The 20,579-nt window shown below is 32.1% G+C and overlaps 1 protein-coding gene and 1 pseudogene across 1 annotated transcript; both read right to left on the bottom strand.

Annotated features, from left to right (window-relative positions):
- Positions 1-8,979: 8,979 nt before the first annotated feature.
- On the bottom strand, positions 8,980-11,484 carry LOC133679919 (L-type lectin-domain containing receptor kinase SIT2-like). Its single transcript, XM_062102657.1, has one exon. The coding sequence runs from the start codon at positions 11,332-11,334 to the stop codon at positions 9,304-9,306; it is 2,031 nt and encodes a 676-aa protein (XP_061958641.1). The 5' UTR covers positions 11,335-11,484; the 3' UTR covers positions 8,980-9,303.
- A 3,274-nt stretch (positions 11,485-14,758) lies between these two features.
- Positions 14,759-19,535, bottom strand: LOC133680122 (L-type lectin-domain containing receptor kinase SIT2-like; annotated as a pseudogene).
- Between the last annotated feature and the right edge of the window lie 1,044 nt (positions 19,536-20,579).

Here is a 20,579-nt window from a genome sequence, read left to right as displayed (position 1 = left end):
CAGATTTGAAGTGTTGAAGGAACTGTACTTAATTTAGGGTAAAAAGAAGATTGAAGTGACAAAGAGCACTGGGTGGCATTTCTTTAATTTATCTAAACCAAAATAAAAGGATGTTCAAGCCTGATTCTTATGAGCAAATGGAAATGGGGTCGTAGATTGCAAACTAGCTGAATTTTTTTTTTAATGTTAAAAAAGATGCTAAGACGACACAATTGTTTTTAAAAAGTTAAAAAAAAAATATAAGACTTGAGTCATTTCTTTTCTGGAATTAATAAGCTAAGCTAATTTAAATAATATAAATAAAAAATGCAACAATAATAGCTAAATTGAAAAACAAATTGACAAAAAAAAAGAATGTTCGGGGTGCCAATGTTTTTAAAAAAGCAAAACAAATATGAATTTAATAAGTTCGGTTAATTTAATAATATGATTAAAAAAAATGCATCGATGGTAAATAAAACAAATTTTTTTGGCAATAGTTAATTATAAAAAAATAGCTGCCAATATAATACCTGAGAGCAAATGAAGAAAAAGCTTGTTGGGGATTCTTCATCATTTCACTGTGGACACTGCCTTACCACTAAGAAGAAAACCAAATAAAATATTATAAAGTGAGTATCTCATGCTTATATTCAATTAAATAATTTAATTTAATTTAAGAAAAAAAATAAAATTTCCCAAAAAAAAGGCTAAATTTAACAAAGTGTGACAAATAAAAAAACTCAAGACAACCTATGCCATTTTTAAAACTAATGAAAGTTTCTACTAAAAAAGAGTCCAATCTCTGATTAAATAAATATCGAATGATGAAACTAAAGAAACACGAGCTTAAAAAAAAGTGAGAGAAAATGAGGATAAAATTTGATAGGAAAAATATTGAAGGAGTATGAAATCATAAAAAAAGAAAGTTCAATTCAAAAAACTATCTAAAACAAATAAATATCAATAAAAAAATAATGATTAAATTTAATAGATGAAAAAATTGAGGAAGGATGAAGTTGAAAAGAATTCTAATTTTATAAATTATTTCAAATAAAACAAATAGTAATAAAAAAAACCAAACTTAAAAAAAAAAAAACAAATTGAAAGGCTGATTTTAAAATCTAGAGGGTCAGGTATAGAAATCAAAGAGGAGAAAAAAAAATCATTAGTGCCAAACCTTGGGTTAGTTGGCCATAAGTGTAGCCTAAACATGGAGGGGCTGTAAACACAATTCTAACACCGTCTTGAAAGCTACTATTTACCCCAAACATCATCTTACTGGCCACACAAATAACCCAAGAAAAGCTCATGTGTCAATTTGTTTTTTTTATATATTTATATTTATTAAATAATCAAATTCCTTTTAAATCAACTTTATTATAATAAAAAAAAACTAGTTTGAAAAGAGAAAAAGCCAATGCAGGTTAATTATTTTTGCTTGCAAGTGTACATCAGTTTTTTACCACGGTTAAGAAAGTGCAAGGACAAATAAGCCCTTGAAAACTAGTTTAATAATTCCTTTTCTTTTAAAGGCTTTTTTGTCATTTTAAAGTGAAAAAAATAACATGGGAAGATCTTTTTGCTCTTGATGAATTTGATAAAGATAAATGGATCCCAGACTAAATTAAACCTCAATATTTCAGTGCAAGGGCAAATCTGCAAATGCACCATTCCAATGAATAAACTTGGTCAAGCATGTGTCGAGATTTATTTATTTATTTTTAATTTAATTTAATTTAAATGGTGAACATAACACGAAAATTCCATTTCAACGACGTTATTTCTAGGTGGCCATCTTTGACTTTATACAAAAGAACGATCCCATCTTAGAAAAAGCACTGCTCCTTGTTAAATATTTGATAGCTAATTGAAAATGACAATTCTGTCTTTAATGCAAATTTATTATTTATTTTTGTATTTTAAAAATAGTTTTAAAAAATTTAATTTTAATTTTATTCTTTTACTTTAAATTAATATTTTTTAGTGTCTTTTGATCATTTTAATGTGTTAATGTTAAAAATATTTTTTAAAACATAAAAAATATTATTTTAATATATTTATAAATAAAAAATATTTCAAAAAACAATCACAACTAAACTCCAAACAGCTAGTCAATTTATCAACAACTCTAATCTTTGAAGGATGGTCGAAGTCTCCGATTGAGTCTCAATGCTAACTCTAAATTTTTAGTCTACTTTGGGTTTTGATCAAGAAAAAAAGAAGGGTAAAGATGATAACAGACAAGTAAATGTAGTTTTAGTAGTAGTATGTTTGCATTTAAAAAAATTGATTTTTTATTTATAATTAATATTTTTTTATTTTTTTTTAAATTTTATTATGTGTTGATATAAAAAATATTATTTTAATATATTTTTAAATTAAAAATACTTTAAAAAATAACCATAATCACTTATATAAATATCATAACATAACAAACACGTAATGGCTAAGAAAAACGCTTGAGGTGGAGCAAGTAACACCTAATGCGCTGGCGTGGCTCTCGTCCCTTCTCCTAATGGTAAGATGCAAAAAAAAAAAAAAAAAAACAAAAAAAAAAGATGCATACATAGCACACGATTATTCTTATCACACGCTTATCCTTAAATCCGCTACACTTATGCCTCTAGCCATTTAACTCTCGTCTTTTTTTTTTCTTTTCTTTTTTGATTAAGTTGGATTTGAGTTTTATAATTTTATCAATTTTAATAAACAATGACAAGATTTATGGGGATCATTTGAATTAACCAACCATTTTAAAAAAATATTCCCCAAATTAATTAATAATTTTAACATAAAAAATAATATGTTTAAAATAAATTATGAATAAATAAGAAATTAATCTTAAAAAATTTAAATAACATTAATTCCAAATTGAAAGATTATATGATTTTAGAAGTTGGAGGTTTAAATTGACTTGTAAAGCACAAAAGCTTTTAGATGAGAGAGGCTCTAAACAACGTAGATTTTAAGCTTAAATCAAGTGTTCGACTAAGGGTTGAGTTAAATTTTTTTTAATTGAGTATTTCAAAATTATTTTTAGGCCTTGATTTATAGTGTAATATTTTAAGATAATGTTGTTTGAATCTTGAATATTGAGACTGTTTACAATAAAGACAAGAAATTTAACATTTATAATAAATGATTGAATCATTAATTTACAGCAACATAACCTGCTTTCTTTGTTCGTATATAATTCTTTAGGAAGTAGGTACTTACATCTATTTTGTTTATATAATTTATTATTTATTTGATGTGAAAGACATCAATTCAAAATTAACTTGATAGACCCTAAATCAACTATCATCGATTGATTGACTTTATATACTTTATTTAATCAACCAGGATGGATTAATAATACATACTAAATTTAAATACTAAATTTAAAACTATGTTTGTTTTCTGGAATTTACTTTTTAGAAAATTATTTTTTAAATTTTTTTGTATTTATTTGTCATTAGGAAAGTTAATAAATGGAAAACACTTTCCAGTCAAAGAAAAATTTGACTTGGTTTTCAGGAAAGTGTTTTCCTGAAAAATTTAGACGGAAAACACTTTTCGAAAGTTATGAAAAATTTAGAAATGTCATATTATTTGCTGATTATATCAAATTTAGTTATCAAAATTTTGATTGCTATATATATATTTTGTTCTTAAGATTTATTTTTCAATTTCATCTCTTAAAATTTAATTTTTATATTACCTTTAGTCCTCATTTTTATAATTGTTATTTTCTTTTCTCTTATCATTTTTTTATTGAAATTTTTTATGTATCAAATTTGATCCTCATTCTTTTGATTGTTACTTATTTTATTTGAAATAATTTATAAAATGTTAATTATTATTATTTTAATTTTTTCATCTTTCATTTTTTTTATTTTTTTAGATTTGATCTCTATTATTTTGATTATTATTTATTTTATTTGAGATAATTTATAATTTTTTTTTCAATTTCATTCTTATTCAACTTTTTAATTTGTAAGATTTGTTCCTCATTATTTTAATAAACTTGAGAAAAATAAAACATTAATAAGTTATTTCCCAGCTCATTTTCCATGACATAACTAAACACTGGAAAGTGTTTTCCAATTTATTTTTCATTACACTGCCAAACATCAGAAAATAATTCACTTTAAAAAAAAAAACTACTTTCCAGCAAACAAACAGAGCCTGAATAGAAGTTGTTATATGTTTCCATAAATCTATTAATTCTGCTAGTTAAGAAATATTTGTATATTAATAATCATCAAACTATACAATTTTGACACAATAGAATATCTCCTACAAGCCATCCTTGTCTCTGGGCTTATAGTCTGCAGGGAGGGTGATTGTTCTATGGTAACAGCTCATAAGATACCAGTAGTTGGAAAAAAATTGAACAGTTCCTTGGCTGGAATTATGGGATGCTTTCTTGATCGCGACTTGCATATTGGAAGATTGCTACCAGCAAAATGATTGCTGTTGTTGTTGGGACCAGATTGTGCAGGCACAGCACCTAATCTCATGCCTCTGTTACGGACATGACAAACGTTGGTGAGCCACAAATGCCTTTCCCTTCATTAATAGAAGAATGTAGTAGCAGTGCAAACCCTATCTCACTGCCATCTAACCCAGCCGTTGGCAAATTCAACAGCATTGAAGCATCTAGAAGCTTCGATGTCGAAGGAAGAGAGGACTCGGCCCTGCTACCTGTGGTTTCGACAATGGCAACCCAAATGACCTGAAACAAAAATAAAGGTAAAACCTTGGATCATGAAGTGAAAAGCCCACGACTCAAAATCTCTTCTTTTGTTTGAAACTGAAGGACTTCCTGCTTTTGCTTTTCTTTTCCTCTTCGGCTTTGCAACTTGTGGTTCGATTTGAGGTTTCGGTTCTTGAGAATGCGTCGCGAAAGAGATAATAAAATGGATCTTATGGCCAACAGGTAAACAAGGGGTCATGGAGGGGATGATGGAAGAATGGGCAATGATTTGGTCCCAAAACGGAATTTGCATTTTGAATGGAGAATTAGAGCCCCGATGATTGTTCTTGATGATGTGCATATAGTAGCATTTTTGTTAATTTAATGTATCTGATTTTTAGTTATATAAACTTATAATACTTTAATTTTTTTTTATTAATTTGAAGTATTATAAACTTATAAAATTTAGGGTAACTTTTTCATTTTTTTTTTTACATAATCCAATCCAGTAACTCGGGTAAAATTAAAGAAATCCAAATCCATTTTTAATTTAAACCCATTAATTTTTCCTTAAGCTAGAACACTTAAGAATTAGTAATTACTAGTTAGGTAGCCCGTGCTATGCCGCGAGCTCACCTGTTATTTTAATAAAAAAATATCATAAAAATCTAAGATTTAAAAATATTGCGTGTGACTGTAACATCGGATCCAAGAGCGTCTATTTTGGTTGCAATGCAAAACACAACAATAATATTTATAATAATATTTAACTTGTTTGCCAAAAATTTTATTTTTTTTAATCTTTCAAAAACAATTATGGTTTTTTTTTCATAGTAATAATAGTTTTTTTTAAATTTATTAATGATACTTATGATAATAATAATATAATAAATGTCATTATTATTACTTTTACACTTCAAATCAAATTTATGGTTGTTTTTCAATATTGATAATAATTTTTAAAATTTTTTTATTAATTTATTAATAATAATAATATTTATAACACAAATAATACTATTTTAAATATTAATACTTTTAATTATAATAAAAATAATAATATTTATAATACAAAAAATTATATTTAGAAACCTAATAATCAAGAACCTTGGGTCCTGATGTAGGATCCATTAGCTTTGGGTCTTGATGACGGATCCATTAGCCTTGGGTCTTGACATAGCCCAAGGGAATTGGGTCGTGACTTAGAACCTAAAAGTATTAGGTCTTTACACATGACCTATTAGCTTTAAATCCTGACGCAGGACCCAAGAGATTGGGTCCTGATGAGAGATCAATAATATTGGGTCATGCGAGGCTGCAGACCCAAGCGATTTGGGTCTGCTCCATAGCCACACCCAGGCTCCATTGGGTGTGGCCTCTTTTTCCTACTCCAAATTTCTTGGGTCTGAAAGAGACTGCTTGAACCAAGAGAAAAGAAAAAAAAATTATTGATGGGTTCTTCTACGGGCAAGACCAAACGCTGATGGGTTCTACTAGGGATAGGACTCACGCTTATGGGTCATGCTCGCAACAAGAGTCGAGACTGATGGGTCTAGCGACGACTGGACCCAAAACCATTTTGGGTCCTTCTTGGGGCAGAACCCAACTTAATATATTCTTCTTGGGTGTGGCTACACAACAAAACCCAATCTCAATATATTTAAAAACAAAATTAAAAAAAATACAAAAATATCAAAAATATTAATTTGAAAAAAAGAAAACAATAAAATAAATTTCAGATTTTTTTCAAAGCATTTTTTAAACGCAAAACTAAACATGCTTTAATAAGGAAATTCAACCCAACTTGAAATGAAATTTTTTTTATCATCACCCAGTTTTTGTATAATATATAAAAAAGTCACATTAATTTATTTTCTCTTTGCAGTATGAAAAAAAAATCAATAAGAGAAAAGAAAAAAAATTTCAAGAGTGAAAAAAATAAAATTGGAAATATCTTAAAATATTTTTTATTTTTTAAAAAATATATTGTGATAATATTTTTTTTTATTTTTTTAAATCTATTTTATATATAATCACATCAAAATAATACAAAAAAATCTTAATATGAATTAAAGAAAAAAATATTAATTTGAAGTAAAGAAAAAAATAAAAAATTGTCAAATTTTTTTCAAAGCATTTTTGGAAACCAAAACTAAACATGTTTTAATAAAGAAATTCAACCTCATCTGAAATGAAAATAAATTACCATCACCCAAATTTTGCATAATATAAAAAAAGTCACATTAATTTATTTCCTTTTATATTTTTCAATCTTAAAAAAAAATTATGTTTTTCTTTGATGATAGTAATAATTGCTTTTTAAAATCTGGTAATGACAATAACAACAATAACAATAGTAGTAAAATTCATTATTGTTTTTCAATATTAATAATATTTTGTACAAATTTATTAATTATTATATGAATAATATTAATTATAATAAAAATTATAATATTTATAATAAAAATCATAGTATTTTTAATATTAATAATATTAATTATAAAAATATCGTAATATTTATATCACAAATAATAATATTTTCAATACTAATATTTTTAATTATAATAATAATAATATTTAGAATACAAATAATAATATTTTTCATATTAATAATAGTATTGAACTTGTGTGCCAAATTTTTGATAGTACGAATTTTTTTTTAACGATAACAACAACAACAACAACAACAGTAATAATAATTGATATTATATATATTTTTTATTTTTCTTTTTTTTCCACGCTATGCCGCAGGCTCACCTTTTATTTTAATAAAAAGATATCATAGAAATCTAAGATCAAAAAGTGTTGGGTTTGGCTGCAACATCGGACCCAAGAGCGTTGCGTCTGGCTGCAACACCAAACCCAACAATAATATTTATAATATTAAGAATAATATTTAATTTGTCTGCCAAAATTTCTATTTTTTTAATCTTTAAAAAAATTATGGTTTTTCTTTTATAATAATAATAGTTTTTTAAAATTTATTAATGATGACGATAATAATAATAATAATAATAATAATAATAATAATAATTAATTTTACACTTCAAATCAAATCTATAGTTATTTTTCAATATTAATAATAATTTTTTAAAATTTATTAGTTTTTTATTAATAATATTAATTATAATAAAAATAATTATATTTAGAATTCTAAGATCAAGAATCTTGGATCCTGATGCCGGACCCATTAGCCTTGGGTCCCGATGTCAGACCCATGAGTCTTGAGTCCTGACACAGCCCAAGGGAACTGGGTCCTAACACAAGACCCAATAGCTTGGTTCCTGACGCTTGACCCATTAGCCTTGGGTCCTGATACACGACTCAAGAGTATTGGGTCTTGATGAAGGACCAATAATCTTAGGTCAAGCCCGTCTTTAAGACCCAAGAGATTTGGGTCTGCGCCTAGCCATACCCAAGCTCCTTGGGTGAGGCGCCGTTTACTGCCCTAAGTTTTTTTGGTCTAGAAGAGAATGCTTGACTCAAGGGGAAAGGAAAAAAAATGAAAAAAAAATTTACTGGTGGGTCTTGCTACGAGCAGGACCCAACGCTAATGGATCTTGTTAGGGGCAGGACCCAAGGCTGATGGGTTCAGTGGCGGCTGGACCCAAAGCTATTTTGGGTCCTTCTTGGAGCAGCACCCAACTTAATATATTCTTTTGGGTGTAGCTGCGCAGCCATACTCAATCTCAATCTCAATATATTTTAAAAAAATTAAAAAAAATAGAAAAACATCAAAAATATTAATTTAAAGTAAAGAAAATAATAAAAAAATTTCAAAATTTTTTTCAAAGCATTTTTGAAACGCAAAATCAAACATGCTTTAATAAGAAAATTCAACCCAACCTGAAATGAAATTGTTTTTTTTATCATCACCCAACTTTTGTATAATATAAGAAAAGTCACATTAATTTATTTCCTCTTTACAATATGAAAAAAAAATCAATAAGAGAAAAAACAATTTCAAGAGGGAAATAAATAAAATTAAAAATATCTTAAAATATTTTTTTTAAAAAAATATTGAGATAATATTTTTTATTTTTTAAATATATTTTTTAGATAATCACATCAAAATAATACAAAAACATCTTAATACGAAGTAAGTGGAGAATTTTAATAAAAAAGTAACGAGGACTAAATGAATGGAGAAGGAATCAGGCATAGTTGAGTTGAATTGTGGGGTGGGGTTAGAGCACTGAGGAGAATGGAAGAAGGAATCAGGCATAGTTAAGTTGAATTATGGGGTGGGGTTAGAGAAGGAATCAGGCATAGTTAAGTTGAATTGTGGGGTGGGGTTAGAGAAGGAATCAGGCATAGTTAAGTTGAATTGTGGGGTGGGGACGTGGGGTTAGAGCACTGAGGAGAATGGAAGAAGCTACACAGCCATCATTGACCAGCATTGTTTCATCAAACATTGAACTATTTCAACCATGTGTTTTGCTTAAATCATAAATTATACCTATGTTTCTATGCTAATTAATTAACCCCTCTTGGAGCAGTCTTTGTGGTGCTTTGAGGATTACTATGGTATGCACAAACCCTCTAAGTATTCCAATCTACCTTCCTCTTCACCACTAATACCAGGCTTGCCACATGCCAGCTGTTAGTCTTTAGGTTAAATAATTTTTACCTCGTTAAGCCATGATTCAACGACCACAGCTGAGGATTGAGTCGGTACTAGAGAAGGAATGAACAGAGTAATCATTAGATCTATGGAAAGACAAGTTGAAATCCGCAGGCTCTTCATGACTAACTGGCATCAAACCTATGCTAGCACCATCAAGCGGCATCTCTGGCAGGCTAGCATTCCCATCCAGATATTGCGCAATTTGCCTCATGCTTGGCCTAGCTTGTGGTGTAGATAAAGAACAAAGCAGACCTAGCTTCAAAATCAATTCCATTTCCCCCACCACGTAATTACCTTCCAATTTTGGATCAACTGTTCGAAGAATGTCTCCTATTTTCCAGGAATCAAGAACCCAGTCAACCAAAATCATCTTTTCTTCTGATTGTTCTGGCTCTACAGGTTTCCTTCCACAAGCCATTTCAAGCATAAAAGTGCCAAAAGCAAAAACATCACTGCTGGTAGTGGCCCTTCCTGTTCTAGTAACCTCTGGCGCGATATATCCAACTGTTCCAACCACACAGGTTGTTTGAGGATTAGCCCCACGATCATAGAATTTAGCAAGCCCAAAATCTCCCAGTCGACCATTGAAATCATCATCTAACAGTATATTGCTAGCTTTCACATCTCTATGCAGAACAACCTGTTCCCACTCTTCATGGAGGTAAAGAAGGGCAGACGCAACTCCTCTGAGGACCTGATATCGCTGAACCCAATTAAGGCTGGGTGTGTCATTGCGAAACAGGAGTTTATCAAGGCTTCCATTGGGCATGTAATCATAGACCAAGAGGAGCTCTCCCTTTCTCCGGCAATAGCCTAGGAGCTGGACCAAGTTCCTGTGCCTCAGCCTTCCCATGCTAGCAATCTCAGCAACGAACTGCTTAGTTCCTTGTTTGGAATCATGGGATACTTTCTTGATCGCGACTTGCATATTGGAAGAAGGCAATACTCCTCTGTAAACCTTTCCAAAACCTCCACTTCCCAGCAACTTCCTGTCCGTGAAACCTGTAGTTGCTTTGTATAAATCCTTGTAGGAGAATCTTTGAGGACCAAACTCCTGTTCCCAATCTTCGCGCAGTTCTTCATATTTCTTCCTCCTTATGATATAAGCAGCACCAGAGAATGCTACCAGCAAAATGATTGCTGTTATTGTTGGGACCAGAATTCTTAAATATGGTTTCTTTCTGGATTTTCTTTGAGGGGGAAGTGAAGGCAACTTTGACACGTCAAGACTTTGAGCTTGTCCGCCTCTGTTGAAGCTCCACCCCAGAATATAGTGGCTGCTAGCCACTGCTCCAGTAGATGCAGAAAAACCAACGTACATAGAATCCAACATAACAGAAGAAAGATCGAGAGATGTTGACAAGAGAGGCAAGGTTGGTTTTGTTCCTGTGACAGGAGCAACCGTAACATTGAGTAGCTTCTCTACTTCATCATAATCTATCCATACGTGCATCACATGACCACTTATGAGAGTCAAGCTCTTATTCTCCTTTTCCTCATCTGAAAAGTAGGTCACCGCAGCAGATTCAATGGATATCAAGCTGTTTACATCAATTCCAACGTGGTTGTCATTGATGTCTTTAAGATCCGGGCTTGGAACTGCATCCAGCTCAACTGCCAATAGATGGTTTGAAGACAGGCCATTGCTTGTAGAATTGAGGATTCCAAAGTATTGAGTTGCCAAAGCCCCTGTGAAGTCCACAGATGGAGAGATTGTGAAGGCCATGCCATGGCCACCAAGTGTAGGCAGCTCAGGGACCATGGCAAACGCAAACTGGGTAGAGAACGAGAGAGACCGAGAATTGTTGAATAAAGATGTGTTGAACTGAAAAGGGAATGGGAAGAAAGCGCGGCCAATTTGCCGTTTTGAAGTGTTTGTCAGCTCTAAGAGACCATTTGGATGGATTTTTTCATTCTCGCTGAGGAGCAGGTTGGCGCCAGTGAAGCCTTGATAGATGAACTGGTTTTCCTCTTGAGTTAAGGCCAAGAGGTTCAAGGAAACAAACAGGCCGAGTAGAAAGTGCAATGATTTGAACGATGCAATCATCATAAGAACGTGCAGAAGATTGTTTTTGCTTCTTCAGTTACACAGTGGTAAAAGAACAAACTTTTTTCGCTTCGAGTTTCTCCTTATTTGTTGTTACAGTTTCAAATCCTCAGTCTAAAGGCTGAATTATAAACAATTCTCGTCATATTGCTCTGACTTGGGCGCATACGAACCTTCTCCATAGCTTTTTCTTGGAAAAAAAAAGGGGAAAACTACTTTTCAAAGTGGATACTAGATGGGTGGCTTTCGCTGGCTGAGTTTTTTTTTTTTTTTTTAACGCTAAAAAAGATGTTAAGATAACACAATTGTTTCTAAAAAGTAATTTATTTTTTAACTAGAATGAATAAGCTAAGCTAATTTAAATAATTTTGACGGGGATTTCTCTATCCTTTTATAACTTACTTGATTGGAGTAATTACCAGACTGGAACCGCTCGAAAAAATGGGCATCAAACTCGTTGAGTTCCGTGGAGGGACCTTACTACATAAGGGCTAGAGACGCCTCAGACTCAGGAGATTCTATGAACTCCCTTCACTCTATTTTATCCTTTGAAATTGCCTTTTTTTTGTTGCTGTCGGGTTTGTGCTCCATAAATTTGAACGTTTTCCCGGTATTTTTGATAGAAATTAGCAGAAAAGAAAAGGGCGGGGACGAAAGAAAAATAAAAAATGCAATGATAATAGCTAAATTGGAAAACAAATTGACAAAAAAAAATGAATGTTAAAGCGGCCTCAATGTTTTTAAAGAAGCAAAACAAATTTGAATTTAATAAAATCGGTTAATTTAATAATATTATATAAAAAAAATCCATCAATGGTAAATAATTTTTTTTTTGGCAATAGTTAACTATAAAAAAATAGCTGCCAAAATAATACCCGAGAGCAAATGAAGAAAAAGCTCGTTGGAGATTCATCATCACTTCACCGTGAACACCACCTTACCACTAGAAAGAAAACCAAACAAAATATCATGAAGTGAGTATCTCAGGCTTATATTTAATTAATCAATTTAATAAAAAAATAAAATTTCCCAAAAAAAAACTAAATTTAACAAAGAGCGACAAATAAAAAGACTCAAGACAACTCATGTCATTTTCAAAACCAATAAAAGTTTCTACAGAAATTAAAAAAAATAATGGAACCCAATCTCTGATTGAATAAATACCGAATGATGAAACTAAAGAAACAAAAGCTTAAAAAAAGAGAGGAGGAAATAAGGATAAAATTTGATAGAAAAAAATTGAAGGAGGATGAAATCGTAAAAAAAAAGTTCAATTCTAAAAACCATCTAAAATAAATAAATAGCAATTAAAAGAATGAAGATTAAATTTAATAGATGGAAAAATTAAGAGAGGATGAAATTAATTTTTTTTTAATTTTATAAATTATTTTAAATAAAACAAATACTAATAATAAAAAAATATTGTTAACACCAAACTTTAGTTCAGTTGGCCACAAGCGTAAAGGGGTATCAAAATGATTTCAACACCATCTTGAAAGCCAATATTTGCCTCCAAGAATCATCGTAGTAGCCACACAAATAACACAAGAAAAGCTCATGTGCCATTTTATAAATTATTTCAAATAAAATAAATAATAATAAAAATAAAATATTATTAACACCAAACTTTAGTTCAGTTGGCTACAAGCATAAAGGGATTATCAAAATAATTTCAACACCATCTTGAAAGCCAATATTTGCCTCCAAGAATCATCGTAGTAGCCACACAAATAACACAAGAAAAGCTCATGTGCCATTTTGTTTTTAATATTTATACAAGTGCAAGCAAAAACAATATTTATAACCCAAAAAACTAGTCTGAAAGATGAAAAAGCCAATGCAAGTTAATTGTTTTTGCTTCCAAGTGTGTATATCAGTCTTTTACTACACTTAAGAAAGTGGAAGGACAAATAAGGTCTTTTTACTAACTCCTTTTCTTTTAAAGGCTTATTTGTCATTTTAAAGTGAAAAAAATTAACATGCGAAGATGTTTTTGCTCTTGATGAATTTGATAACATAAATGGATCCCAGACTAAATTGCCCCTCAATATTTCAGTGCAAGGGCAAATTTCACCATTCCAGTGAATAATAAACTTGGTCAAGCATGTGTCGAGATTTATTTATTTATTTTTAATTTAATTTAATTTAATTTAAAGGGTGAACGAAAATCCCATTTTAGAAAAAGCATTGCGCCTTGTTAAATATTGATAGCTAACTGAAAATGACAATTCTGTATTTAATTTTAAGGAGTTGTTTATTTTTATATTTTAAAAGTATTTTTTTTAAAAATTGATTTTTATTTATTTATTTTTACTTTCAATTAATTATTTTTATGTTTTCAGATAATTTTAATGTGTTAATGTCAAAAATAATTTTTTTTTAAATAAAAAAAATATTATTTTAATATATTTTTAAATAAAAAATATTTTAAAAAACAATTACATCCAAACTCCAAACACTCAGTGAACATATCAACAACTCTAATCTTATGGTCGAAGTGGGCTATTCTCAATGCTTAACTCTAAATTTTTAGTCGTGTTTTGATCCAGAAAGATAAAGAAAGTAAAAATGACAATAAACAAGTAAAAATAGTTTTAATAATACGTTTGCATTTTAAAAATATTTCTAAAAAGTAACACCTGATACGTTGGCGTGGCTCTCGTCTCGTCTCTTAATTTAGCTCTCATCTTCTTTTTTTTTGGATTAAGTAGGATTTGAGTTCTATAATTTTATCAATTTTAAGAAACAATGAAAAGATTTACGGGGATCATTTGAATTAACCAACCATTTAAAAAAAAATCCCCAAATTAATTAATTATTTTAACATAAAAATATAATATATTTAAAATAAATTATGATAGAATAAGTAATTAATCTTAAAAAATTTAAATAACATTAATTCTAAATTGAAAGATTATAAGATCTTGTAGAGAAGTTGAATGTTTAAATTGACTTATAAGACACAAAAAGTTTTAGATGAGAGAGACTCCAAACGATGTAGATTTTGAGCTTAAATCACGTGCTTGACTAGTACTTGAGTTAATTTTAAAATATTTTTTATCATTAATAGTCATGATTAGTGAGGTCATTTAATTTTTTTTTAAAAAATATTTAGGGCCTTGATTTATAGTCAACCAGGATGGATTCATCATGCATGCTAAGTTTAAATTTCTTACAAGTCCTCCTTGCCTCTGGGCTTCCGGTCTGCAGGGAGGGCGATTATTCTATGGTAACAGCTCACAAGATACAAGTGGTTGGAAAAAAATTGCACAAATGCTACAATCTTCAAAATTCTGCGGCACCTTCCTCTATATTTCACATCGAACAAGTCTTAATGTACATATTTACGTAATCAATCCTCCATGAAGCATTGCTGGTTCAACGACCACCGAGGATTGATTCAGAGTCGGACAAGGAACATGAAGAAATTTCACCTGATGATAGGCCTCAAGGGATTGTTAAAACTTGCTCTTGTTAAAACTTGCTCTCTAGGCTTCATTGCTAACTGGAACTAAGCCAATTCCTGCACCGTGAAGTGGTAAATCAAGTAAAGTAGCATTTCCATCCATATATTGCACTGCTTGCCTCATGCTAGGTCTAGCTGCTGGAGTGCGGTGTGTACAGAGCAGGCCTAGCTTTAAGACCAACTCCATTTCTTCCTCTACGTGGTTACCTTCAAATCTAGGATCAACTATCCCAAGAATGGCACCTCTCTTCTAGCATTCAAGTACCCAGTCAACCAGAACAACCTCCTCAAGTGGTCTTTCTGACTCTACAGGCTTCCTTCCACATGCTACTTCGAGCATAAATGTCCCAAAAGAAAAAACATCGCTGCAGGTAGTTGACTTTCCTGTTCTAGCTATCTCTGGTGCAAAATATCGAACTGTTCCAACCATATTGGTTGTTTGGGGAGTTGATCCATGATCATGAAACTTAGCAAGCCCAAAATCTCCTAGCCGTCCATTAAGATCGGCATCTAATAGAACATTGCTAGCTTTCACATCTCTATGCAGAACAACCTGTTCCCACTCTTCATGGAGGTAAAGAAGGGCAGACGCTACTCCCCTGATGACTTGATATCGCTGCGCCCAATTAAGGCTGGGTGTGTCATTGCGAAAGAGGAGTTTATCAAGGCTTCCATTGGGCATGTAATCATGGACTGAAGGTGTTTACGTGTTTGAGTATTATGTAAGAAAAGAAGATAGAAGAGAATTGTAAAAACTACAATATTATTGATGCTGCAGTATTATTAAGAAAAGGATTGAATACAGAATTGCTTTATATTTCACAGCAATCGTTTACATATTTATTGAAATAAAAGCAACAAACTTATAGTAGCTTAATGTGCCATGATATGTTAACAACCTAACATATCAATGATTCCTAAAAACTAGGACAATCATTTATTAAAGCATAAAAAACATAATTGAAAGCAGCAACTTGAAGCAACAAACTCAACACTCCTCCTTGCTTTAAGGGCTGCATACTCCTAAGCTTGTCCTTAGAAACTCAAACCTGCTAACTGGAAGTGGTTTGGTGAATAAATCAAAAAGTTGATCTACAGATTTGCAATAAATTAACTTAATATCACCATTTTTCTACACTTCACGTAAAAAATAAAGCTTGATGTTAAAATGCTTGGTCTTCTCATGAAATACTGGATTATGAGAGATTGCAATTGTAGCTTGATTATCAACGGAAATCTTTGTTGGTTCTTCTTCCTCCATGTGCAAATCACATAGTATTTTCTGGAGCCACAATGCCTGATTTAATGCTGCTGAGGCTGCAATAAATTCAGCTTATGTAGTAGATTGTGCTACAATCTCCTGCTTCTTTGAGCACCATGAGAATACTCCTGAGCCAAGGGTAAAGCAATACCCAGAAGTGCTCTTCATATCTTCAATGGAACCAGCCCAGTCACTGTCTGAGAATCCATGTAGTTTAAAACCTTGGCACTTCTCATACTTTACACCATAACTTATAGTCCCTCTTACATACCTCAACATTCATTTTACAGCTCTTAAATGTAATCCACTAGCTCCATGCATAAAATGAGATAAGAGACTTACAACAAACAAAATGTAATTCACAGCTCTTAAATGTAATTCACTAGCTCCATGCATAAAACGAGATAAGAGACTTACAACAAACAAAATGTCAGGCCTTGTTGTAGTAAGATACATTATGCATCCAATCATGCTTCTAAAGTATCCTACATCAACTTTATCTGCCCCATCATTCTTGCTTAGCTTTTCCTTTTGGTTCATTGGTGTGCTGGTTGCTTTGCATTCTTCCATATGAATTTTTTTCAATATTTCCTTTGCATATTTCTTCTGGCAGATGAAGACTTCATTCTAGCTTTGCTTGACCTCCATTCCAAGAAAATAAGTCATAAGACCAAGATCGGTCATTTCAAACACATTCATCATTTCTTGTTTGAATTCTTCAACCAGCAATTCATTACTTCCTGTCACCAAAAGGTCATCAACATAAAAGGACACTATAAGAACATCATTGTCCTTCAGTTTGACATACAGAGTGGCCTTGGATAAGCTTTTTACAAAGCCTAAATTTAGCAAATGCTCATCAATCTGGCTATACCAAGCTCCCCCTCAGTTGAAAAAAATGAAAAGCTTTTCCCTTTCATTTTGACTTCTAAAATTTTCTAGCCAGCAACATCATATACGAGGCAACATTGATCTTTAAACGTCACTTTGAATCCCTTTTCTATTAGCTGACCCACACTCAGCAAATTTTGATCAATATTAGGTACATAAAGAACATCTGAAATGGTTTTTGTACCTGAGTTTGTTGCAATTGCAATGGTTCCTTTTCCTTTTGTTGAAATGTAGTCACCATTCCCTATTCGAACTTTTGAAATTTCAGTCAACTGCAAGTCCTTAAAAAGAGTTCTGTCAAATGTCATATGGTTTGTACAATCACTGTCGATCAACCAACATTCTGATGAGCTCCTGGTTGAAAAACAGGTTGCCACAAACATCTGATCTTCATCATCTTGATCAGCAACTTGAGCATCTGCTTCTCGTACCTGAAACTTGTTTTTACAGATTACAGCTTCATGTCCAAGCTGATTACACTTGTTGCACTTTACATCTGGCCTTTTCTAGCATTTGAATGGTGGATGACCTGTTCTTCCACAGTGTTGACAAGGTGGATAGCTTCTTTTTGAATTTCTACCCTTGTTTTGATTTATGTTGCTGGTAGTGTTTTCATTGCTTGAAATTTGATATTTCTTGAAATATTTCTTCTTGCCATACTCTTGATACTTGGCTGGCAAGACTCCTTCAGAAATACGATCCTGCCTCATAAGCCTGCGTTGCTCTTGAGCCTGCAAGGCATTTATCAGCTCTGCCAAGATTATCTTGGACAAATCTTTTGTATTCTCCAAGGTGGTTATGGATGCTTCATATCTTTCAGGCACTGTTCCAAGAATTTTCTTAACAATTCTATAATCAGAGAAATCTGTGCCAAGTAACCTTACCTTGTTGACAATCCCAAGCAATCTGTTTGAGTACTCCTTTATAGTCTCAGAATCCTTCATTCGTTGCAGTTCAAACTCTTTTATCAGGTTCAAACTTTGCATGCCACGAATTCTTTCATCTCCTGCATATTCCTTCTTCAAATAATCCCAAATATCTTTCGTTGATTTAAGAGACATAATCTTGCTGAAGATTGTTGTGGAAACAACAGCAAGTAGACAAGCTTTTGCTTTTGATTTCCTTGTTTTTCTTTCTTTGTGATTTTTGATCTGAGCTACTGTTGGATTAGTTGGCAGCGGATGAACTTCATAATCGTCTTCAACAGCTTCCCAAAGATCCAAGGCATTCAAATAGGTCTCCATTTTGACTGTCCAAAATTGATAGTTCTCGCCATCAAAGATAAGAGAAGATATGTGAGAAAAACTTGATTCAACCTTCATTACAGGTCCCTTCAAGAAATAAATGTTCCGATACCAATTGAAGGTGTTTACATGTTTGAGTATTATGTAAGAAAAGAAGATAGAAGAGAATTGTAAAAACTGCAATATTATTGATGTTGCAGTATTATTAAGAAAAGAATTGAAATAAAAGCAACAGAAATGCTAACTTATAGCAGCTTAATGTGCCATGATCTGTTAACAACCTAACAGATCAATTGATTCCTAAAGACTAGGACAATCATTTATTAAAGCATAAAAAACGTAATTGAAACAGAGTAACAGCAGCAACTTGAAGCAACAAACTCAACGTAGACTAAGAGGAGCTCTCCCTTTCGCCGACAATATTCGAAGAGCTGGACCAAGTTCCTGTGCCTCAGCCTTCCCATGCTAACAATCTCAGCAACGAATTCCTTACTTCCTTGCCTGGAATCATGGGATACTTTCTTGATCGCGACTTGCATATTGGAAGAAGGCAATACTCCTCTGTAAACCTTTCCAAAACCTCCACTTCCCAGCAACTTGCTGTCTATGAAACCTGTAGTTGCTTTGTATAATCTTTTTAGGAGAATCTTTGAGGACCATACTCTTGTTCCCAATCTTCGCGCAGTTCTTCTTTAAGGAGACCATCAAGGAATGTTTTAGCTAATTTGGGGTCGGTATTAATGTTACCATCTGTAGGCCAAAGAGCTTTAACTTGATGAAGAAACTTCAGTGTGAATCATGACATCCTTTACGGTGTTACTAAAATTACCATCGGGTGGTTTGTTGGAAGATGATTCATGAACATCGATCAGCATTAAGGGCTGCTATAGCTTTGATTTTGTCTCCGACTCCATCATTGCCTTGAGCCTTATGAACGTCATGCAATGCTGGAAACGTAAACGTAACATTGTCGCAAGTGCTATTAAAACTTGACAAGAAAGGCTCGTTCCCAACAGCCGAAGAGGGGTTGTTGGATGATGATTCGTAAACATCAGCATTAAGGGCTACTGTAGCTTTGATTTTGTCTTCGACTTCAACATTGTCCAAAGCCTTTTGAACGTTTTTCCAAAATTGACAATCAGCTGACGTTTCTTTTATTAAGATTCCTATGTAGTTTTAAATAGTTTGTGTAAGAATGTGATACTTGCAAAAGGGAAAAGATGAAACGAGTGGCTTATCCATGGTTGTTGTAACCTCTGTTATTATCAGAATTAGGTACATGAAAGAATATCACAATGAACTTCATTGAAGCACTTCCTAAATCTGAAGGCATGTATACCATCATGGTAGCAATGGATATAAAATATGCCTATTTTATTGCCTTAGCATATCCATTCTCGGCTCAAGAGGTTGCATACACATTTTTTTGGATCTTTTTATAAGTTTAATGGTCTCCTAGCTTTAATTGTACCAGAAAGAGACAAGATACTTTCAAGTATCTTGGAACTGTTTAAAAGGTTGTGGTTCAAGTTATTCATGAGCTCTGCCTATCATCCTCAATCAGACGGGCCATCTGAAAGAGTTAATCAATGATCAGAGAATTACCTAAGATGTATGTCTATGTATAGTCCTAATTAGAGGTATTCATGGTTGGCACAATAGTGCTACAACACCAGCCATCACTTTGCCATTAAGATGTCTCCCTTTCAAGCATTGATGGTTATGTACTATCATAGTTCAAGATGTTTATCTGGTAGCTGTTGTGGGATGTTGCAGGTTCGAATAAACATGGATCGCATTCTTCAGAGGCAGTTGGAAACAACAATAGATAAACGCAGATCTAAGAGGGAGTTCAATGTGAGGGGCTTGATTTATCTTAAATTGCAACCATATAAGTAGACAAGAGTAGCTTTAAGAAAGAATTTAAAGCTTAATCCTAGATTCTATGGACCTTATAAAGTGGTACAAAAGGTGGAAACTGTGGCTTACAAACTACTGCCACCGGGAGGAACATTAATACATCATGTTTTTCATGTTTCACTACTCAAAAAGAAGGTTGGAGATCAAGCAATAATATCCTCTAATCTGCTAGCAGTGGACGAGTATGACAAGGCCAGAGTGACTTCTATTGCAAAAACAAAGCTGCTGCCATGGTGCTGGTACAATGGTCTAACTTATTTGAGGAAAACTCTACATAGGAGGATCATGAGGATTCGAGTGAACAATTTCCAGAGTTTAATGCTAATTCTTGAGGACAAGAACTCATTCAAAAGGGGAGTATTGTTACTGCTCTAGTATTCAGCAACATAAGATCAAACACATGGATTAGCTACTTTAATTCTTAGGGTGTAGGACAAGTAATGAACACAATAGTAATGTAAATTCT

This window comes from Populus nigra, chromosome 19 (assembly GCF_951802175.1).
Source record: "Populus nigra chromosome 19, ddPopNigr1.1, whole genome shotgun sequence".
In the NCBI taxonomy this organism is placed as follows: Eukaryota; Viridiplantae; Streptophyta; class Magnoliopsida; order Malpighiales; family Salicaceae; genus Populus; species Populus nigra.
Note: the sequence above shows the minus strand (reverse complement) of the source record. Positions and strands in the feature narration are given on the sequence as shown.